This window comes from Tachypleus tridentatus, chromosome 4, assembly GCF_004210375.1.
Source record: "Tachypleus tridentatus isolate NWPU-2018 chromosome 4, ASM421037v1, whole genome shotgun sequence".
Classification (NCBI taxonomy): Eukaryota; Metazoa; Arthropoda; class Merostomata; order Xiphosura; family Limulidae; genus Tachypleus; species Tachypleus tridentatus.
The window spans coordinates 60,334,445-60,359,402 of NC_134828.1; the positions used below are offsets into that span (position 1 = coordinate 60,334,445).

The window sequence follows — 24,958 nt, forward strand, 5'->3', positions numbered from 1 at the left end:
CAAAGTGTAAATGTAAATGGGGCCACTCGGGTCCTTTTCTTTCACCTTGAAGCAGGAGTCCCGCAGGGGAGGGGTTTGTTAACCCTATATTATTTATCATGTATGTGAGTAATATGCCTCTGTCGGACCTAAATTTAGGTTTTGCATCACAGTTTGCTGACGATGTAGCAGTCTCTGGAAAAGTGCCCCACCTCTTTCCAATTGCAGCAACGAACCTACAACCAGTCCTAAATAACATCGAAAGAATACTGCCAGAAATACAGAATCAAAATCAATATTCCGAAAACCCAAGTGATATTATTCAGCAGACTCAATAAGCTGAAAAAGATCCACCAAAGCTCTATATGAATGGATCACTTTTACCTGACTGTTACTTCTGCTAAATTTCTAGGTCTAACCTATGATTCAAAATTAACGTGGTTACCGCATATTAAAAATATACTGATACGAATCTGGAAAAGAGCAAACTATGCAAGAAGTGTTTCAGGTAAAATCAAGGAACATCACCAGACAATATACTTAAAATCTACAAAACGTACATTAGACCCATAATAGAATATGCATCACCTGCCTGGATTAACATAGTACCCACACATTTACAGAAACTTTAACGTATACAAAATTCATGCGTACTAACTTCAGCATATAAAGTTACCACGTAGCACCTCAATACATTCATGCACAAGTATGCAAACATAGACACAATATCGGAAAGACTCTTGCATAATTCTCTTCTAAAATATCAATAAGAATTGGCATAAGAATGACTTAATGTGTGATCTCGACAAATACCACGTACATGATGTAAATAGTCCTAAATACCTCTCCCTTTTAACATGTATTTAAGGAATGCCGCAGAGCTACCTTGCACTAGACACTTTCATCTTTTTTCATGATCCTAATTTTTCATTATTCTTATTATTTTTATTTTATTTATTATTATTTTATTTTATTTTACTTCCTATTTATTATCGTATACATTTTCTCCATGGAGAAAAGCAACAAAAAGAGAAAAATATATATATATATATATATGAAAAAAAAAGAAAGAAAATGTATTAAAACAAAAAAAGGAAAAAATTACCAAAGGAAGAAAAAAAACAAAAAACAACGTGTGCGTCCATGCATGGACTGTGCCCTGAAATGGGCCAGAGTATGGTGTTATACTTTTACTCTGGCCCAAGTTATTATAAAAGAAACCTGAAAGACAGACGTTCGAGGGAGGAAGAGGTCTAATGCACCTGAACCTCCTGGGTATTTAACATCAATACCCAAACACGAACACAAAGGAAACTCGAACTATACCTTTCATATTTAATCTTGTACCCTAAACTGTGCTAAAGTGAAAGATATCAGTATTCAATTATTTTTTTAAAGTAGACCAAGTTTCACTGTATCACCATCTTGTGGTTTAGATAGGCAAGAGATTAATTAAATTCTACCAATACTGCACTTGGTGAAAAGACGATCACAGATATTAGACGAATATAGATTTTTGAGCAAATAAATCGTATTTCTTTGAAGTTCGGTATATGGAACAACCTCTATGTCAAGCAAGTCTAGGATGTGACGTTTGTAAAGAAATTTTGAAGATATGTTAAACTGTCCAATCTGCGCTTGGGGAAATGAATGCAACCACAAGTGTGATTTTTATGCTCTTCAAACGCTAGAGACGACTCAATGCGGCATAACTTAAATCCCAAACATGTAAATAAACAACCTTACAAAGTTCACACTGTAACTTATATTACCAAAAATACTAAGTTTTAAGATATAGTGCTCCATTTTAAAAGCATATTTACAAAACAAGTGTACCTTATATACTAATTTTTTTTATATAATATAAGCAATATTTTAATATGACGGATGAGATTAATACATTTCAAGTTTAAAGTATCTCGATTAGTTGTAACAAGCATATAAGATTAACTTTAGTTATGAAAATTCGAGACAAATGATAAATTACAAATAAGTTATTGAAACGCAGTAGTGGCATTATGTGAACGCAAAAGTAAGTAAGAAAACAAAATAGTTTTGGTTAAATATGTTAGAAACCGGATAGATAACAATGTTTCATTGCTAAAAAATATTTATTTACGCAGTAGGGTGACCTCTGTTTGAGAGCTATATTTGTCTATAGCGACATTTGGCTCATGATAGGTATTTAATCTTACAAAGTATTTCATTAAACTTACATTAACCTTAAAAAACAGACAAATGACATGTATATGCTCTTCCCTGTAAAGAAGAAAGATTGGGTTATCAATTTGTGTGCGAGAGAAAGTCTGTTATCGCACGAGCGGTTTTCTAAATTTCGAGTAGCTTCATGAAGTCTGCGGTAAAAGAATGAGTAAAACTACAAATACAAATAGTACTTAAAAATACTGTTTACTTTTTAAACAGGATAGAAAGCAAATACGTTTAAGACATATGTTGAGGCGATGTTCTTATATTTTGCCTTGATCAAACGAGTTAACTTGTGTTAACTATATCACACGAAAATATTTCAAACTCACCTAGAATAGCGGATGTAATGACGCACAGAGGTTTGATTTCCCATCACCTTCTGGTAAACGTTTAAAACTTTCACGCTCAATCCTGGTTCGAGATTTTCAGCTTACTGCAAAACTTCTCTGAGCAATTATCATATGATATGAAAGGATAAAAATATATGAAGATAAACACTTGTACAAATTATCTTTAAATTTTTTGTTAATTTAAAAGTAGTTTCCAGCTTTAGAGAATATGTAAACATAAAATGTCAACCGTAACGCTAAAAGAAAACTATCATTTAAACTTTTATTAACATAATGTTATTATTTTTCGTGTTACCTTTCGCCATTGGTTCTCCTTCCATGACCATTTAGTTCATTGTTAAATACGAAGCTTTCAATTTTACGATTTCCACTTCACTGTGCGACTGATTAGTCCACACCACATAAACGAGCGACATTCATAACAACATATTTATCAAATATGCGACAAAAGTGCATGCAAATTGCTTGAAAGAGAGAGAAAAATTAAAACCGTTTGATGTGATCCACTTCAATAAACGATTGAGGGAAATCTGTAGCTGCCACTCAATAAACGTCATGTTCGACGACTGGCATGAGATGTAAAACTTCTTGACACAGAGCCAATTTGCAATAGTAAAAGGGAGTTGTTCAGTGGTGGCATTAATCTTTATATTGAAAATTGTGACACTCTAAACACAGCCCTGAGGGACTCCAAGTTCCTGTAGAAAAGAACGCAAAAGTGTCGAACCTACACGACTTTGAATCGTCTACCCATTAATTTGTTCAATAAAAATGAGTTTGTTTTGCTTTGTTTGTTTGTTTGTTTTTGAATTTCGCACAAAGCTACTCGAGGGCTATCTGTGCTAGCCGTCCCTAATTTAGCAGTGTAAGACTAGAGGGAAGACAGCTTATCATCACCACCCACCGCCAACTCTTGGGGTACTCTTTTACCAAAGAATAGTGGGATTGACCGTAACATTATAACGTCCCCACGGCTGAAAATGCGAGCATGTTTGGCGCGATGGGGATGCAAACCCGCGACCCTCAGTCGCACGCCTTAACACGCTTGGCCATGCCGGGCCTATAAAAATGGGCAAATTGTCACATAATACATATAAGTAGAAGTCTCGCAAAATGCTATACATCTTCGTTGTATCATAAGCCTTCACAAGGTCTAAGAATATTGGTACAAGATGTTTTCATTTCAAAAAGGATTCTCTGATCGACGCTGGTGAAGCGATGTCGTCAGAACTCACGCTGAGTGAGCGAGAGAAAGTTTTTTTATTAGAGGAATCAAACAAGATTAGCATTAACCAGTCTCTCTATGGTCTTACAGAGACAGTTCGTCAGAGCAATTAAATGGTAGTTTGAAGGGATCTTGGGATTTTTCCTAATCTTAGAGAAAGGTAGACAACAGCCTGGCACCATGCACCAGGAAAGCATTCTCCTGCCAGATCCGGTTAAAAACAACCAGAAGAATAGCAAGAGAAGCAGGATACAGACGGCGAAGCATCTCGTAGAGTATATCATCTGGTCCGACCTATGTACTGCCAGACGAAAAAAGGACCAATTTAAGTTCCACCAGTGTAATAGGACTATTATGGTCATGGAGTTGATTAGCCCAAAAAGAAAGAAGTGATAACTCGGCCTAAATCTTGATGGCTAAGAAGGTGGAGGATGAAGCAGAAGTGCTAGGTACCCGGCAAAAGCTTTCACGGGAAGTTTCAGCGATGCTCCGGGCATCAGCTATTCTCCAGGTATGAGAGAGCAAGATCGAAAGGAGGACAGAATAATATTACCCACTGACCTTTCAATTCTTGTCTCTTATGAGACGTCTTACTTGCCAAGCATGTGCACGTGTCCGCTGGAAAGCAATGTGGTTCGAAAATGTGGGATACCTACGAAAGGTATTCCAAGTCTCGTTTTTGAGCCTTTCGTGCCATATGACAGGAAGAATTCCATTACGGATAAGGATATCGTGGGAAACGTGTCAAAGATTTGGGAATACATTGAGCAGCTGCTTCTATAATACAGTCAGACACTGCTGTCACGCAGTCATCTATCGATGGCTTACAGATGATGAAAAGATCAAATTGGCTTGATTCAGCTTCTACTGGGGTACGCGGGACGGGTGGCATTGATCACGACCATTCTCTCTCAAAATGATAGGGAAATTATCAATGCATCTTGAGTTACTCTCAACCCTTCACGGAAAGTAAGAGAATAGTGAAGGAGATAAAACTGAGAGATCAATAGCAGTAAAAGACTGACTAGGTGCATGTAAATATGTATAAGAGCTAAATAAATATAAGACCCCTCCCATCAATATCGGTACCTCTCCAGAAAGAATTATGTCAATTAAAGTTCTTCAGGATTTAAAAGGGAGATGGCAGCTGTTCAAAGAGAGCATCAAGGTCTGATTGATCATAGGTCTCTTCAAGAGACAAGTAGAGAGAACAGACAAGGATGGTAACACAAGAAAATACAGATGGCTACGACTTCCATGAGTGAGTCGAATGGTAACATGCTGAACCAACCAACAGTGTTACCCCTCCATTTACTCGTACGTCACTCAACCTGTCATTTCTGTATAAATAAAACTGCCGAAAGGTGACTGTATCGGCATGTTTCAGATAAGTTTCCGTAAAAAAAAGACATACATAATGATAGGAAGCAATCAGTGCTTTGTTGTCATCCAGATTATAAAGTAAAACTCGATAGTTCCACTGCATCAAAGTGGTCATTTTTATTTATGTGTAGGCGAATTGGGTGGAGAGCTTTTCTGTTTTTGATAACGTTTTTTTCTTTATTCCAGGAAAGTCTATCGGTCTCCAGATCCTGCTCTGGGTCGATTAGGAATGTCCCTGTCGTTAGAAGAAGAATCTAGCGACTGGGAGCATGAACGAATGATTGTTTTGCGTTTCTGGGACAGAGAAGATATATCCCAGGAAATTCCCGTACCTGAGACCAAAGAAAGTGGATTTGCTGGAATTAATGATAGGAACAGAAATGGGTGTTGGCGTTGATTCATCAACTTTCTTTACCATAGAGGTCAAAATACTTTTCATATGGTTTTAGAACGATTTTTTTAGAGGTACGGAGAGATCCGTGTGCACTCCCACTGTAGCAGTGAAACAAAGTGCAGCAGCACACGTCCAAGGTAAAGTGGTGGACAATAACTTTTGAACCTCAGTGTAAGTAAGGGTTTGAATCGTTTTCAAACACTGAATCTCTTTTTCCTCCAACGACTTAGAACAAGAGCAAAAGTGGGACAGGTGAGAACCATTACAATTAACGCAATGAAGTCTGTCTCACACTTATAGGCATTGTGGTCCTTGCCACCGTAACGAGCACGCGTCAAGGACATGATGTCTTTAAGTGACCATACTGCTGACATTGGAAACATTTGAGAGGATTCGGAATATATGGCCATACTTGCAATTTAGATAACCTATCTTGATGGTGGCAGGAGGACGCAGTGATGTAAATGTCAAAATTAGGACATTGGTCGGCATCATAATTCCATCTTTGCGAGTGAAGATATGCCTCACTGCATAAACGCCATGGGTGAAGAAATCAGTGAGGATCTCTGACTCGGGGGATGTTCTTCAAATTCCTCTCAACGATAACTCCTCGTAACGAATTCAAAATAGCATGGGGAGTAACTTCAATGAGTATATTCTCAATCACCTTCGAATGCAAGAAGGGTTCGCTATGTTTAGGAGTGGATGTTTCCAACAATATGTTACCAGAGTGAAGCTTTTTTACTGACTTACGAGAGCCAGCAAGTTTTTCTAGTCTCTTCTGAATAAAATGGGAGGCATTTGCCCTAAAGGTTTGTCTGAAAGAGAATGTAATATAAGAAAATGAGGTACAACTGTTACAGAGCTTGAATATTGCTGCTCAGAATCTTCAAGACGTGGTTCTTTAACTATGGACTGTTTCTTTTACCATTTTATATAAATTTTTTATTTGTGGGATCCATAATAAAGAAAGAATATTTTGGTGCCTACTGACCCCACCCATCATGGAGCCCTACAAGGGGACGCCTTATAGTGCCAAACAAGACCATGTAATAATGCCAGGGTTTCGTGAGCACGATACCCAAACACCAGCATCGGATACAATGTCCACAACACTTTTGGAGAACATCCAATACTGGTACCTGGTTGGCCCTAGCCCAAGTGACACTGCTGGGCCAACCCTATTACATACCACAGAATCACTTATACTCACGTGACCTGTAAGGATTCAAATTGTCACCATATTGAGTGTTAGTAAAGATTTCTACAAGATAGTATATTTTGGAGGTTTCTCTACCTCAAAATGACATAAGGAAAATTGTCGTTTTCATACGTAAATCTCGGATTATGGGATACTGCACCAAATAGGGTTTGATTTAGTAGTACTATATATAAGCTCATGTCCGCCTTTGTGATATTAAAACATCATTCCTACCTGCTCTGGCAACCAGGAAGTTTAATAAAAACACGATCACATATAATGTGAATGAATATCGTGTTTTAAATTGTTTACTAGGTTTGCTTCTATTTTTCTTGTCTCAGTTCTTTTTTATATTTTTATAAAACATTTCATCTCGCTATTCTACAGCTTATTGAAATTGCTAATAAAATAATTATAGAACACCACAGTAACAGAAAAACAAATCATGTACATGTGGTATGACTTACTTTGAACCTGGATCCTACTAACTAGTATAATTCGTATATGAGGTGTTGTTGATGTAAGATCTCACAGTCAAGATACGTTAGCGTTACTTTTTCTGATTCGGTGTTTCTATAATATGTTTATTATAAAATATGTAAATAATTTTGCTAGCATAAAAGGAGAGATGTGGGTATTTTTGATAATCGCCAAGTGTACTCTAACGGTCAATTAAATACTAAATAACAATATAACAAAACCTCATATTTTTTATTTGCAACTGATCAAGACAGATACTTTTAGAATTCAGGCATATCTGTCTGTAATTCTAAAGTACTAACTACTTGAAAGGCAGGCAATCAGCAGCATCCGATCTCACAAATACTTCATTCAGCTTTGACTCCATTCATTGTGTTGACTGTCATTCCTATAACACACACAAAGAGCATTCATCACTATTACACTTATATTCCTGGATTATTAATAGAATTATCCAATTTTTATATGTGTTGTAAACCGTCCATGACTGTGAAAAGTGTGCGAACTTTACGAAACTGGACAATAATTATAGAAAACAATAGAAAGAGTAGATTACGTTTCGACTAATTAGAATACTACAATCCCTGGCTGTTCACACATCCGTAAGTGATGACATGATAAACCTCTGTTGATCCTAACAAGGCCTATATATTCTCACAGTTACCGACTAGCGTGCACAAAAGGTTAGTTTTGAAACTAAAAGTCACTAATTGTGTAACTCCTCACAAAACGACTAGCTTAATTCTACACTGCTGTGAACAAATGAATTTATTGCAAAACTGATAAGATACCAGTCACTAATAGTTTTAGATATGTCGCATCGAACGATGTCTGCAGCATGACATACCTTAGGTATACCGTTATAGTCTTCTGAAACTGACTACTAGTATACGAAGCCGATTCAGCTCAAGAACTGGACTGACGATGAATGGAAGTCGTGTTCATGTAGTTAGAAAGCCAGAACCTAATGTTAAGCTAGTGTTGGAGATTCCCACACTATTGTATTCTGTAACCGAAAAGCTAGAATGTTCTTGTGAACGTTGCAGTACTCTTTAAAGAATCTGATTGCAGGTGTACGGACACTTCTGTTGCACACTGGTCAAACACTAACTCAAAACATGATAGATGGTGCTTTAAGTTTTTAGTTATAAGAATCTGAGTTAATAACGTTGAAGTTTATAAACTTTGCTCAAAAATACTTTGTAACATCTTACATCTTTCTATAACTGAATAATCACTTAACTCTGAATCCACTTCTATCTATATAATCACACACAAAAGCTTCTTCAGTATAACTCCTATTTATCCGTAATTGAATAATAAAGTTATAGCTTCTTCAACATATCATACATTTTCATATAACTACACAATAGATAAAAAATTTGTTTAAAACATAAAGTAGGTTTATTCTTCAGTTATTAAAATTAACTAATTCACCTATTTTATATACAATTAGCATAAAACATCTACGGCCTTTCAAGGACTCTTCATGATTCACAGAGGACCCAATTTATTACTTAAACTCCTTCATTACATCAAATTACTTTTATATCTGTAGATACAGTACATAAGAAAACAAAACCGTTTGGACAGCCATTTGTGTTATCTGTGCACGTAAGTCAAGTTTGGTTTCGCTGGCTTCTGAGTGGGTGTATAAGCACAGTTTCTAACATGGCGCACTCAGGATCCGGGAAGGAGGACAAATAAAAAAATACATGCCAGATTTACGTAGAGTGACCCTCGAAACTTACTCTTAAATCTATTCAGTTCGTGTTATTACCCTCTCATTCCCTCGAGAACTAATAAATGTTTGGTAACTAGACGTTATCACATAAAAAAATGTAATAGTTGGAAACAGTTAAAAAATTCAGTTTGTAACTAAGATGACAAAACAATGAAATTCTACATATTTTGTTTCTCTTTTGTTTGTAGTAAGTAAAATTCTACTAAATGGCTAAATGTGCTGTGCCCACCACATATATCGAAAACCGGAGTTTTTGCGTTGTAATGTTTTAGATGGCCCAATATGGCCAAGCGTGTTAAGGCGTTCGACTCGTAATCCGAGAGTCGCGGGTTCGAATCCCGGTCGCACCAAACATGCTCGCCCTTTCAGCCGTGGGAGCTTTATAATTGACGATTAATCCCACTATTCGTTGGTAAAAGAGTAGCCCAAGAGTTGGCGGTGGGTAGTGATGACTAGCTGCCTTTCCTCTAGTTTACACTGCTAAATTAGGGTCGGCTAGCTCAAATAGCTTTCGAGTAGCTTTGCGCGAAATTCAAACCAAACAAATGTAACGTTTCAGATTTACCGCTGAGCCACTAGAAGGGTATAAAATATATTAGTTGTGGTAAGCCAAGCATATCTTGAACATGTTGCCGAAACTAAAGTTTGAAAACCTTTTTTTGGTTACCTGATAACCTGATGTAGATCTGTAGTTTTCAACTCTATGTAACAGGTTTTTAAGGTTTTACCTTCAACCAGTCAAGAAAGAATGCCAAATCACGTGACAGAAGCATTCTTCTTGTTCCAATATGGCCAACACAAGTAGTAAAACATTTTGTGAGAACATTTTGTATGATATGCTAGAAGATTTATAAAACGCCAAAATCTGTGTCTTAATAATGAAATATTCTTAACAAATAATTCAGCTTTATTTTACAACAAAAATAAATCAAACTTTAGCCACCAGGTTTAACTGTCAATTTGTTTTTCGTCTGAGACGTTATCTCACGGATGTTAAAGAAGACTCTACCAATAAGATTCATAATGTTAATTAGGCAAGACAGATGATTGATCACTTAATATGTTATTGGGAAATAAAACCTTTATTAAACTATAATATAGATTTTATAGGTAGACCCACTGAACGTAGTGGTGGAATTGTTGTATATACAAGCTCTGACCTAAAGTATAAATCTAATTTTAATTGTATTATTATCACTTATCACATTCAATTATGTACATTTACTATAGAATAATTTCATACCGTTATTTATATTTATTATTCATCTTCTGATAAATATAACGATTTTGTCGTCGTTTTGGAATCACTTGTTGATAAATCAATTATGATAACTCTGAATTCTCTTTAATTGATGTAAAATATTTTCTCAACCTAAACAAGCCATTTTTGCATATATGATTAAAATATGATTTTTTCCAGTTCATTTGGTTAGTAGGGGCTGCTGTATCAACACTTGATAATGCTTTTATAAATTGTTGAGATGTTTCAGTTAATTATGTGTTAATACTGTCATTTTCTCTATAATTAATTTCATCTACGTTCATTACAAGACAATAAAATACTTGTTAATGGTAAAGGTGAAAAATTTTAACCTTGCTTCTAAGTTACGCTAATTATAAGTGGAGAACCAATTGTTGATTCAGATTTTTCCTTTTTTTGTAGAGCATCATTGTAAACTTCGTAATACGTTTTCTACTTGTTGGAACTATTAAATTGGATGGTGGCAATTATTCTTGTTGGATGAACCTAAATTTATTACCTATGGTTAGAAGTAAGCAAAGACTATCATCCCTTTGAAACATGCAGGTAATCTTTAGACATACAATTAATAGTTAGAACTAAAGGTGCTTCTTCAGCATCAAGTACTTACTTGAACAGACGCTTTCAAGATAATAACTTTTTACATGTGAGGAACCACAAATAAAAAAACACTTGTAAATAAACACGGTAATGTGGATATAATACGTATTTATAACACAGGTTCTTGTGTTACTGATCCTGTTGGTGTTGTTCATATTTTAATGATTGTTTTACCAGGCAGAGTGTTACTCCTACTAAACAAATTTAAGGAATACGGACCTTTAACTATTTATCAGGCCTATGTTCACCACTTCATTTGTATTACAAGAGATATTATAAGACTTATCATTGAAATAAATGTGTTAACCTCTTCTAAGAATAGATCATATTGGTTTCGTTTTAGAACACCACATGTTACTGAAGGTATAGCGACGTGCGTGGATTTACTCCATAGTAGAAAATATAACGACTTATCTAAACTGATTATGAAATTTATAAACAAGGATATTGCAAGAATATCTAATCTGCAACGTGTAAAATTATCTTATAAAAATAACAGTTTAACTACTCAGTCTCTGTCTGTTTGTTGTTAAACACATAACTAGCGAATGGGCTCTTTGTGCTACGGCCGCCAAAGGTGTCGAAACCCACATTTTAGTGACACCTTTGGCCTGGCATGGCCAAGCGCGTAAGGCGTGTGACTCGTAATCCGAGGGTCGCGGGTTCGCGCCCGCGTCGCGCTAAACATGCTCGCCCTCCCAGCCGTGGGGGTGTATAATGTGACGGTCAATCCCACTATTCGTTGGTAAAAGAGTAGCCCAAGAGTTGGCGGTGGGTGGTGATGACTAGCTGCCTTCCCTCTAGTCTTACACTGCTAAATTAGGGACGGCTAGCACAGATAGCCCTCGAGTAGCTTTGTGCGAAATTCCAAAACAAACAAACAAGTGACACCTTTTGCTGAGCCAGTAGGAAGCACATTTGTCATTAAAGCTATACTTTTACATTTCCTGGTACATATTGAAGGATTGAAGATAAAATAAACATAAGACAAACTGTAAAAAGTTGTGTTACAAACAAAACTTGACATTGTATAAAACTTTTGCAAGTTTTTGTTTTCTAGGTTCTAGAAGAATTAAGAACAAAGACGCTCAAGACTTACACTATTAGATTATTAATGTTAATAATAAGAACAGGTTATGTAAGTCAGTACTCTGTTAGACTTACACTATTAGTATAATATTATTGTTAATAATAAGGACAGGTTATGTAAATCTGTACTCTGTTAGACTTGCACTATTATTATAATATTAAATAACATCGCAGTTGTGTTTTCTAATATTTAATGTATCAGTTTGCAGCCATACCATCTCCTTATACAAATAAATTTTAAAAAGTTTTAAGTTGTTTTGACTTAATTAATCGTTTTGTTTACCGAAAAACTACAGAGAGGTCTATCCGGCGTTGTATCCGCCAAAGTACTGTACCCATGTTCAAGACATATGGACGAGATATTGTGCTTTGATTCGTTTGTTTTGAATTTCGTGGAAAGCTACATGAGGATTACCTGCGCTAGGTGTTCTTAATTTAGCATTGTAAGACCAGAGGGAAGACAACTAGGCATCACCACCTGCCGCTAACTCTCTGGCTACTCTTTTACCAACAGGATTGCTTGTTACATTATAATGTCTCACGGCTAAGAGAGCGAGAATATTTGGTGTGATGGGGATTCGAACCTGCGATCCTCACATTACGTGTCAAGTGCCCTAACCACTAGGCCATACTGGGCCTACCCTCTTTTGATTTGCCTATTTTCATTTTGGAGTTACAACTGCGCAGTTTGACGATGTGAAATACAATAATGAGCCAGCAAAGTTTTAGATGCAAAAAATCGATAGATGTATTAAATATGTCGTATATAATTTTATTTAGGTAACTCAAGAAACTGTTATGAACTCTAATAAAATTTCTTTAGTAAGTGTGAAGCCCCAGACATTTGTCCATTCGGTAGAAGTGATAGCTAATGTTCACTGCCGAGGTCATGGTCGGAGTTACGGCAGAGCTTGGTCTGTCCACTACCGTTCACAAATCAACAGGTGTGGGGAGGCGGGCTCTACATATATGTATATATGTGAGCAAGTTTATCCTGCTAAATTCTTTCACATCTAACTTCAGGTTATTCGATGTGTTTACTCTCCCAACGGTGTAAGGTGCTCTACATCCATTTATAACAAAAGTAAACCGATATGGCTGTACTAAGTGTCGACTATACTCTGCTTATCCTGTTTATAACTTAATTCATCTTGTTTTAGATGTGTTTGGTTGGTTTAATTTACATTATGCTCACTTTGTCGTGTGTCACTTTCCAATACCTGAAAAAAATATGTTCGTACATTACTTACAAGTGTTCAGTATTTCTGTATCAATATAATTAATACCTGGTAAGTGGCAATACATTCTCTGGTAAACAAATGCTTACCACAATGTATGTTTGATCTAACTCACCAGTTTACGAACAAAAGAAAGGATTACTGCTCCAATCCTTGAACAAAGAATAGAAGTGCTAACCCCATAGTTCAAATATCAGTGGAGAACACTTCTCTTCAATAAACAAAACTGATATCAATGGCTAAGAACGTTTTCCTATCACAGCGAGTGAAATCTTTGTCGCCATCGTATCTGTACAGGAAAATATTAAAAACGAGAAAAGAGACATAAATAACAAGATAGCCATTAAATTACACTGATAAGTTAAATACATATACGACATCTTAAAACTTCCCTTGCATAATGAAGTTTGTGGCTCTTACAAAGTTACTACAGGAAGGTAAACTAAATACACATTCATATATGACTAAATGCTTTACTTTTAAGTTAACACTCGTTTGAAATGCTTGCTTGTTACACGTAACATGTAGTTGGAAACATTAAAACTCTGGTAACAATAATGATTTATGATTTTCATAAAAACAAAGGATTTTCAAGAAATTTTACACAAACGTTCCGGAACAACTATTACCAGAACACAGGAAGCACAGGTAATTGCGAAAGATAATATAAACATCGAATATCAAACCATAGTATAGAAACAAGATATCAAAAAAATATTAGTAGTAAAAATATTTTGTTACTAAAACAATTATTACACTTTCTTTAGTTATCACCAAAGATCGTGTAAAACGTGTTTGCGTTTTATTTGATGACGTATAAACACCGGTTCTCAATTTGTTGTTTTTTTTTGTGGGAGTTAGTTTCACTCTTTATCCAAAATATACACATACGTACAAAACGATATATACAGATTTGACATATAATCAATGTATTTTTTAAAATTTCTTCAACCAATTTTGTATACTGAATAAACGTACAAAATTGGGCTGACGAGTGTATTTTAAGCAAAGCCACATTGGAATATCTGCTGTGTCTTCCGCAGGATTCTAATACCCAATTTTAATATTGTAAATGAATAGATTTATAGATGTCGCACCAGCCGTAGGAGCGTTATAATGTCGCGACAATTCGTTTGTAAAAGGAATAGTCTAATACTTGACAGTGGGTGGCGATGACTAGTTGCCTTCCCTATAGTGTTACACTGCTCAATTAGGGACGGCTAGTGCAGGTAACCCTAGTGTAGTTTTGTGCGAAATTAAAAGAACAACAACACACACACAGTAGAAGACACTGAACTCAGGGAAGAATTAATATTTAAGAGAAAGAGAGCCTAAATTCTGACAATAAATATTTACAAGTCCTCTCTCATTTGTTAGATTTATAAGATGTTAAAATTATTTTCAGATACAAGAAAAAGAAAAACATCTAGAATATTAAATATATTACTTACTGCAGAAACATAATTCGGAAATGAAAATGAAAAAAAAACAACAATTCTACTTAGAAAAACAAACACTCGCGTTTTGTATGCCGGTTACAACCATCGCTGAATAAAACCGAGTAATGTAAAAAAATGACAACTTCGGAACAGCTGCGCCTACGTAGCTCAAGATAACAGACAGACACAGGAAGCACACAAAATGTTGTTGCTGTCAGTAGATTCATTAGAAGATTCACAAAGAATAGGAATTATAGTTAACTGTGTAAGGTAAGGTCACCCTTAAACATCACCGAACAGCAATGTGGACTTGAACTTCTGCTGCAGAATTAATCCTATGATCGAGATGCAGGACGTTAAACTATGTGAATGTTTCGCGCATTATCCTACATCTGTACTTCTTTATTCCATCCAACTTGTTTAGGGGCTAGAACAATCTTGAAAACAAAAAACACGTTTATAATGGAATTCATGGTATGTGATACAGTTGATGAAAATTGATTATGATACATCTTAAAGAGAGATGAGAACAATTCCGTTCTTCAAGGTCAGTTGTATCACTTATTATGTCATACAAGTCATTACAAATTCCTATAGATCAATGACATTGTAGTTCCACTGCTAACGTGTTCTTTAAGGATTGAATATTCGAAGATTCATTGACACACCCAGTGACTGGATGAAGTTGACATAACATCAACTGAAAACTATTAGTGAAATTACATTTATATTGGACTGTGCTTTATCTTATATCCACCATCCAATAATAATATTGCTTACGTAAGCTTTCCAACATTTTCCTCTCACCTCACTCCTGCTGTTCATTGGTTACGAGCATATTAAGATACACGTTTGGCATCATTACCTTTCATCCGTTGCCTTCCTGAGAAATATAACTGAAACAGAAATTCGAGTGCTTCCTGAATAGATACTTCGTGCTACATAACATCAAATCTTGTTGTCAGGACGAACATAGATAGTGAAAACGATGATAAGAACATTAAATGATTGCTTCAATGGCGGCTCCTAACATATTTTTTGCAAAATAGTACAGAGGTATCCAAACCTTTCTGGACAAGAGCGAGAAGGTAGATCTTATAAAGCTTCGCGAACCGGAGGTATCGTGTTAAAATGAAGTAGGGATGTAAACACGATCAGAATACATCATCACTAATTTATTTCTCACAGCAGCACATATTGAAAATACCTACAATGTACAACAGTCTTTTTTATCATTGGTGAAAAGCATGAAACTAATGTTTTTCTGACAAACTTACACTTAATTGAGGTTAAAAATTAGCTTTCTATCATCAAAAGTAATTACAAATGCTCATCAGATAAGGTTGATTTTAACTATATATCACGTACTTCATCTTTGAAAATGTATTACACGTATCACAAAAATAGGTTGTGTCAAAAACTAAAAAGAATCCAGCAGCAAAGAGTTTTAAATGAACATTGATCACTTGGAAAGCATTTATAGAACTCTGTCTGTTTCCCTTCTTTGTATTTGTTTTTCATCATGTCGTTAGATTGTAGATCAGTCACTTCAGGTGGCAGTTCATCAATAACACAATCAAGTGAGTTTGTAACTCTTCATTTCTGTTACACTCGCATCAAGGTCAGAAAAATGCTCCTTGAACTGTAGTTTTAGGTTACAAAATATCTGTGGCAAACTTGATATCTGTGGCAAACTTGCATTTGAATGGAGATCCTGCTTCTTGTTTGGACTTCTACAACATAGCAAATGTGTAAAGCAAGACCTCATCAACCGGGACTCAACAATAATTAGTTTTTACCGAAATGCTTTCATCTCGGTGTAAATATCACAGAGAAGCGCGGTTTCGCCTTGTAATTGAAGATGGAATTCATTCAGATACATGGTCAAGCCTTCAGAGAAAACCAATTTACAAACAGTAATAGCTGATTGCTATTCTTTTGCTTTAAGAAAATTCCAATCTCATTTCTAAGATCAAAAAATCACAACATGACTTTCCAAAAGTTAAGTGTGGTGGGGCGATTGGGATAAGATGCTTCTATTTCCACCAGAAATCCACGCAAATGACGATAGTTGAATCCAAGAAAGAGAATGAAATTCACTGTTGAATCTACTTGTTCCATGACACGTAACAGATTCAAATATTTTACATAAAGTGCCTGCTGATGAACAGTGCAGTAAAGAACAATGTGTTTGGAACAACCCACACTTCAACAGCTTTGTAAAATTACCCAATTAAACCTTTTCTTGCACCACACATATATTTGCCATCATTTGCTGTAACACACTTCAATATTCCAGGTTGTACTGAGCTAGTGATTTTTCGACCTCTTTGAAGATGTTCTCACCTGTGGTTGTTCCATGCATACAGTGCATGGAAGCTAATTCTTCAGTCACTTCAAAATTAATATTGACTCCGCGAATAAATAACAGCAGTTGTGAAGTGTCGGACACATCTTTGACTCATAAAGGGCAATGGAAGAGCACTTGAACTCTTTGGCCTTGTCTTTCAGCTAAGACACAATATTGCTTCCAATGTTCTCGACTCTAAGCGCAACCATATTTGCCGAAAGGCTAATAGCCTTAAATAAGTCTACTTTTTCTGGGCACATTTCTTCGGCTGTTTCAGTCATACATAATTTAATTAGCTCTCCATCGGTAAATGGTTTTTCTTGCTTGGCTAACAGGTATCCTACTCACAAACTTGCTCTTGTTACAGCTTCATTTTTGGCTTTCTTCCTCTTAAATAAAGATGTTGTGATGATAAGTTACGTTTAAAGGTTTCGAATTTTTCTGAATGTAGCTTTCCTGTGAAGCGAAAATAATTTGATGAGTGCTTGGTTTTGTAATGTCTATGAAACGGAATAGTCAGTTAAGAAACAGTTTTTAAATAAGTTGATACTTGATAAAAGAGACTATTATAAATCTTAATAACAAAACATAGATCAGATGTTTACTTATTTTTATATTTCATAGGTACAAAGATTTAGAACAAGCTTTATCTCTATACGTAAATCTATTGGAATTTTACAAACAAATCCACACAATGGCATGTAGTAATTAAAGAGTTTTAATAAATTTTTAACAATGCTCGATGTAAAACAGCAGAATAAAAAATTTCCAGTGTTATACTTAGTTATAGAAATTGGTAACTTTAGACGCATCTTTTCACATATGTATTAATATAAACAACAGGCAGACATAATTAATATTACATTGCACGTAGTATTTTGCTGTAATCATGTCATTGCGCCATTGTACACTGATGCAACTCAGAAATTGCATATCCACTTTTCTTCTGAAGCATAATTTGTGCACAAATGATCAAACTGGCGGACAATAGACCCTAAGGACGAGATGTAGACCAGAGAGAAAATAACCATTTAGTAGTACCTGCAATCACAAGGGCTTTTCCCAATTTCGGACTGAATAGCATGACTTCCTGCAAATATTATAGCTCAGTTTCAGCTCATAATACAAAATGGTATCACAACATTAATTTTGAGACTTCCCATCTGTAATTCAGCATATTTTCGATTGTTCTCTCCCTGACCAACTCAATTTGTAGTCATTTCGTTGTCCTGGAGGCCCGCGATGGCTAAGCGTGTTAAGGCGTTCGACTCGTAATCCGAGGGTTGCGGGTTCGATTCCTAGCCGTTCTAAACATGCTCGCCTTTTCAGTCGTGGGGGCGTTATAATGTGACGGTCAGTCCCACTATTTGTTGGAAAAAGAGTAGCCCAAGAGTTGGCACTGGGTGGTGATAACTAGCTGCCTTCACTACTAAATTAGGGACAGTTAGCGCAGATAGCTCTTGAAGTGCTTTGCGCGAAATTCAAAAACAAACAAACAAACAAACAATTCGTTGTCCTGGTGTCAATTTGATTTCGTAATTTGTGTTACTATTTTTTCCTATCTTTAGCCAGCCTCACTGATGGAAATTCCATATTCCTACAACTCTGCCACGAACCGATTTAGAGCTTGGTATAGATTTATAGATAAGTAGTAATCATTACAAAGATATCGTAGGCAAAATTTCATATTTTTTAATTTAAGATTTGTTGAACGATTTGCTCATTCTTTTTCTTTGCGTCTTGACAATCCGTTGTGCAAAGTAATTATCATTTTACGATGAAAAGTAACTTTATGCATCAGAAAATTGTAAAATTTAATATGCAAAATATTTATAACATTATCAAAAAGTTTTTAGAGAAAACTATTTTATCTGAGACTAACATTTTCAACACCTCTGAACGGGTTTGTTCGATTTGATCGACTTCGTAACCATTATAATTAGTTTGGAAATATATACAGGCTCTGCGTTTTTTCGTTCTAAAATTACTATACATTATAAAACAAAATTCAAACTTTAGCCTGATCCGCTTAAATCTCACCACATTAGACATATATATATATATTAAGTTATTTATCTTTCATCTGTACTCGATTAACAACAAAGTTACAAAAATTGCAATTAGGTGACGCACGTGAACCCTTGTTACTGTACCCTAGAACATAAATCTGCCTTTGCAAAGTGACCTATGTTGTCTTTTTTTTTTTAAATACAGTAAAATTTCTGTTACAATTGTGTTTACAAATGAGTTCATAAGATTCAATCATTTTTCTTAAAACACAGAACAGTAAATAAAGAAAGACAGAAAACAATTACCTCTTCTAGTTACAAACTAGAATTCCACTATTATCTATCAAGCTCAGTAACTAAGCTGCACTTTGAGCTAATAAAATACGACTTTTCACGCTCACCAATATTTTACATCGCAGCTTAGAACCTACCATGAAACAGAATATTTCTCAGAAGCTGTGAAAGCCAGTATGGGATATTTTGAGCATTCGATTGGTTATACATATGCCATTGAGTGAAGTAGGTGTAATAAGAAAGTTCTTTCAAAAATAGAAGTGGGTGGGGATACTTGTTAATTCAAAGAAAATAAAAGGAAAGAAGGTTCTTATCTTATATTCTATTTTTTCAATATCTGTCATTTAAGTTTATACGCTATAGGTTTGTATTCGGACATCAGAAACATCTTATTTGAATCAATACTGCATTCAACATACCATCTGACACATTTCTTTTTTTATATTTAATTTCAAATTAATGGTTAATACTAAAATTGGAAATAAAATCTACAATATGATAACAAGTTTATTAAATTACATTCATAAAATACTAATTAAATAAGATATTGAATGCGAGTTTACAACCACAATGACGTGGCCTTCTGCTTAGAAGAAGAACAGATATGTATGTAATCACATGTCATCGTGTGCTCTAATCCTTTATCCAAAAGATATGCATCATGTTAGCTCAGTTATACGTAGTGCATTGAAGAACAACATGTAACATGTTCTTGGGAAAGGTATTTTTTTTATATTTGTCATTCATTGTTTTGTGCATTGGCAGTGTGGTAGAAAATAGATTTTGTTTTCAGTGCCTCTTAAAGTTCCGCGGCTATTGATGATTCCCTCTTTTGTTTTTGGTATACACCATTATTTAGTTTTAAAACACGCTTCATATTCAGACCAATGGTTTAATTAAAGAACTAAACTGTAATTTGTTCTCTCCTTATCAATAAAAGTGTTAATACCCATACCAGCCGTTCTGAAATACATTTTTATTTCAAGTGGGTTTCTCATCATCATGAACAAAAATGAAACTATTTCTTTTGTCTCATTCATGAATGAGGGTTTTTATGGTTTCTCCAGTAAACGCTTTTATTCGAGTCTTGTATCTTAATTAAGTTTAAAACAAATTCTCCTCAGTAGTAAAGATATACATTTGTGGTCTTAAGCCAGTAAAAATGGCGTTTTGATACTCGTGGTGGACAGAGCACAGAGAGCCCATTTTGTACTCAACTAGAAACAAATCAATGTGGTAAAAGTTTCGTGTGTATATACATATATAACTAAATTTTATGTTGTGATATATTTTCCTGATATATTTAAGTTAAGATTAAACGATATTACAATCTAAATTTCGCCACTCAGTGGCTCAGCGGTATGTTTGTGGACTTACCATGCTAAAAACCGGGTTACGATACCCGTGGTGGGCAGAGCACAGATCGTTCCTTGTATAGCTTTGTGCTTAACTCAAAACAACAACAATCTAATTTAAAAAAAATCCCTTTTATGATTTTGATGAAAGAATTAATTAATTTATTAATAATTCATGAAAGCGCTGTCTGTGGGCAACGTAAACTACGTGTTTCGTTTTTTGGATCAATTTATTACATTGAATTTCATAAAAATGGATTTTATAAATGCAATCGTTATAAAATATATCTTAAGGTTGGGTCGTTACCAGCACATTGATAAAAAAAAATTATTTAAGACTTTAACAAGTGATGGGTGCAAATCATACATCTTAGTTTAGAACGACAAATACTTTTAATTTATAATTGGTCTTCACAATCAGAACGGTTCGTCGTGTTATACGTGATATAAAAGAACAAATCAAACATCTCAAGCTTTATATGTAGCCAAAACTAATTTTGAACTATTTATCATAAAAATGGCAAGCAATAAGTAGCACCCAGCGCTCAGAAAACTTTAAATATATATAGGGTTCGGTTGTCACTGTGATAAAGCCTTCCAGGTGTAAATACTGGTTGGCGAAGATCAAACCTTAGACTTTCTGATCCATACGTAAGTAAGAAAAACAACAAAAGGATAAACTTATAAGCATCAAATGAACAAATCTATAAATAACAAGAACGTATTTCTTCGAGCCTAATCTCATTCAGAACTAACATATTTTATACAATCAGGTCATGTTTTAACATTGTATAAGCTTAGTTATTTATGAACTGTTTTCCTCTTGCTATGCAACTAACGTTCATTGTAAAATAGATTTCGATTGGTGTACGAATAAATTAGTCAGACATTTATTAAACTGAAAATGAATGTAATAGTATTTGGTAAGTTATTTGTTTCCAATACAAACTTAAATAGGTTAGCGTTATAAAATTTCAGTCATTCTGGGCCTCCTTCCGGCCTAAACCAGAAGCCTTTGGTTTATTTGTTTTCAATTTTGCGCAAAAATACACGAGGGGCATCTGCGCTAGCATACCGTAATTTAGCAGCAATATACTAAAAGAAGGCATCAACACTATCTTCCGCCAGCTCTTGGGGTAGATTATCAAAGAATTGCGCAATTGACCAACAAATTGTAACACCCCAAAGACTGAAAGGACGAGCATGTTTGATTGGACGTTGGGTCGAACTTGTGACCTATACATTGCAAGGTGAGCGTCCTAACCACCTTGCCCTGCAAGGCTAAAGCTCTTAAAAAGGTCCATTAGCGTATGACAACTTGATTATACAATCTCTAATATAAAATTGTTACTTGAAAACATTAATTTTAGAAAAATTTAAAGAATAAAAAATATAGGCCTAATAGAGTTGTAAATAAATGGACGAATAGCTCAAAGCAGACTTTTATAATCTCTGAACTGGATAACTGGCTGGGTGCGAACTATGTAAATATATGTTTGGTAATTTTTGTAAGGCTTCACACAGATAAGAGAGTTGTAGTTTTTACAAAACACACAGTTTGTTAATATTCAAATATATTATTCCGTTTAAAAACTTCCTCTAACGAGCGAGAATACAAGAAAAATCTGAATATCATTAAGAATCTGAAAACTTTATTCATAAATTAACGAGCCATTCAGTGGCATAAAGGTACGTCTGCTGACTTGCAACGCTAGAATCCGGGTTTGGATACCCGTGATTAGCAGAATACATATAGCTTTTTGCTTAATTACAAACGGTCACAACAAATCAAATTGTGTTGGGATATATGAACCAATCGTATAAAGGTTAGTCCTAATATTACCGAAATGTTAATGACGGGATGAACACGTTACATCAGTTATTATATACTTTTACCTATCATAACGACCAGTTTTAAAAACTAATCCCAAACAAAATTCCCAATTAATTTCGTGCAAAATAGACAGGAAATACCGACACTATTCAGTGGGACTAATAGTAATATTGATGGTATTTTACATACATTATTTGTGTGTCTCGTATGTTGTAAGTGGTCCTATATTCAAAAAATTATCAATCCACAAGGAATTTGAACACAAATATCTAAGAAACACGTCTTTGAGAATTCAACAGAGTTTGTTTGGATCTCTTTAGTAATTTTAGTTTCATTGTGCTATAATGTCAGTGTATTGTGTACATCATCTCTCAGATTACATATCTTGTTCTCTTATGACTCAATTTCAACATTGTTAAAACACTTGTGTGTGTGTGTATGCAGGGTCCTCGAAAATTAAGAATAACAAATATTTTCATTCCTTAAATTATAAGATCGAATATTATGTTGTGTTCAAGCCTCCAAAGTGTATAATTCTTCTCGTCATTCATGGCATGCGCACGTTTTGCTGAAGTTAAGCGTCTCTTAAATGATGTCATTTCAGATCTATTGACAGACGACACAATGCTGCATTGTGGTGTGAGAGACTGAAAAGATTACCCCTCTGGCAGCCTTCGGTTCCCTTTTGGAAAAATTAATTACACATATACTTACATAACACTTTTTTTTCTGGCAAACAAATGAAACTTAGACTCAGGACGAAACGTTTATAAAGAGAATGTGATATAGATAGTTATCCCAGATTATATAGATTTCAGAAAAAGTTCAAACATCACGCTAAAGACCATAAAGAGTCACCGTTATAAAAAAGCAAACGAGTCAGTAATTTCAGGGTCAAAGGTCCTAGCAGCAAAAAACTTGCTGATGCAGTATTTAAACTAACGATATCAACTAGACAGTTCAGTCATAATATTTTGTTTTGTCTGTTGTTTACACTAACTTCACTGAATGATATATATCTAGTGTCAGGAATTGACCAACTTGAATATTAAAGGAAATACCTAACATCGTACTACAGTGTGGAATTTTAGTTTGAAACTTTGAAATCTCTTTGGAAAATGGTACGAAAAGAGAAAAGATGAGTCAAGTATTTTGTATATGTACACAGAAATGTACATATAAACGTATAGAAGTATAAAAAAAAACCTCCAATCTTCCCCCCAAAAAAACTATTTCCAAGTTTAAAAACGTACTTTGTTAATGGATAAACGAGTTTACAATCATGTTTATAACATGGGTTGAATTTCGGATAAAATATTTCAACGACATCACCTTTTGTCTCAATCAGCTATATGTTAGTGTGTCTGGTGTTTTGTACAAAACGAGTGTTTATCGAATTTCATCCATATCTTTACATAAACTTTTGATAAGTAGTACAGTTACATCTATATCGTTACATAAACTATATGATATGCAGTACAGTTACATCTATATTGTTACATAAACTATTTGATAAGTAGTACAGTTACATCTATATCGTTACATAAACTATTTGGTATGTAGTACAGTTACATCTATATCGTTACATAAACTATATGATATGTAGTACAGTTACATCTATATCGTTACATAAACTATTTGGTATGTAGTACAGTTACATCTATATCGTTACATAAACTATATGATATGTAGTACAGTTACAACTATATCGTTACATAAACTATTTGGTATGTAGTACAGTTACATCTGTATCGTTACATAAACTATTTGGTATGTAGTACAGTTACATCTATATCGTTACATAAACTATATGATATGTAGTACAGTTACATCTATATCGTTACATAAACTATTTAATAAGTAGTACAGTTACATCTATATCGTTACATAAACTATTTGGTATGTAGTACAGTTACATCTATATCGTTACATAAACTATATGATATGTAGTACAGTTACATCTATATCGTTACATAAACTATTTGGTATGTAGTACAGTTACATCCATATCGTTACATAAACTATATGATATGTAGTACAGTTACATCTATATCGTTACATAAACTATTTGGTATGTAGTACAGTTACATCTGTATCGTTACATAAACTATATGATATGAAGCACAGTTACATCTATATCGTTACATAAACTATTTGATAAGTAGTACAGTTACATCTATATCGTTACATAAACTATTTGATAAGTAGTACAGTTACATCTATATCGTTACATAAACTATTTGATAAGTAGTACAGTTACATCTCTGTCGTTACATAAACTATTTGATAAGTAGTACAGTTACATCTATATCGTTACATAAACTATTTGATAAGTAGTACAATTACATCTATATCGTTAGATAAACTATTTGATAAGTAGTACAGTTACATCTATATCGTTACATAAACTATTTGATATGTAGTACAGTTACATCTATATCGTTACATAAACTATTTGATATGTAGTACAGTGACATCTATATCGTTACATAAACTATTTGATATGTAGTACAGTTACATCTATA

At 34.5% G+C, this 24,958-nt stretch overlaps 1 protein-coding gene and 1 long non-coding RNA gene across 3 annotated transcripts in view; both read right to left on the reverse strand.

The window, feature by feature from the left end:
• LOC143248132 (uncharacterized) overlaps window positions 1-4,478 on the reverse strand; it is a 21,603-nt gene extending 17,125 nt beyond the window's left edge. Inside the window, exon 1 of the mRNA XM_076496565.1 lies at window positions 4,415-4,478. Within this exon, the coding sequence (XP_076352680.1) occupies window positions 4,415-4,478 (64 nt within the window). The remainder of the gene's footprint in view (window positions 1-4,414) is intronic.
• A 2,969-nt stretch (window positions 4,479-7,447) lies between these two features.
• The window catches only part of LOC143248355 (uncharacterized), a 29,749-nt gene continuing 12,238 nt past the window's right edge, over window positions 7,448-24,958 (reverse strand). Inside the window, exon 4 of one of the 2 annotated variants that reach the window (XR_013026937.1) lies at window positions 7,448-7,608. This is a non-coding gene — a long non-coding RNA (uncharacterized LOC143248355). Of the gene's footprint in view, window positions 7,609-16,292; window positions 17,398-24,958 lie in introns of those variants that run through there. The other variant, XR_013026936.1, reaches the window with a different exon arrangement.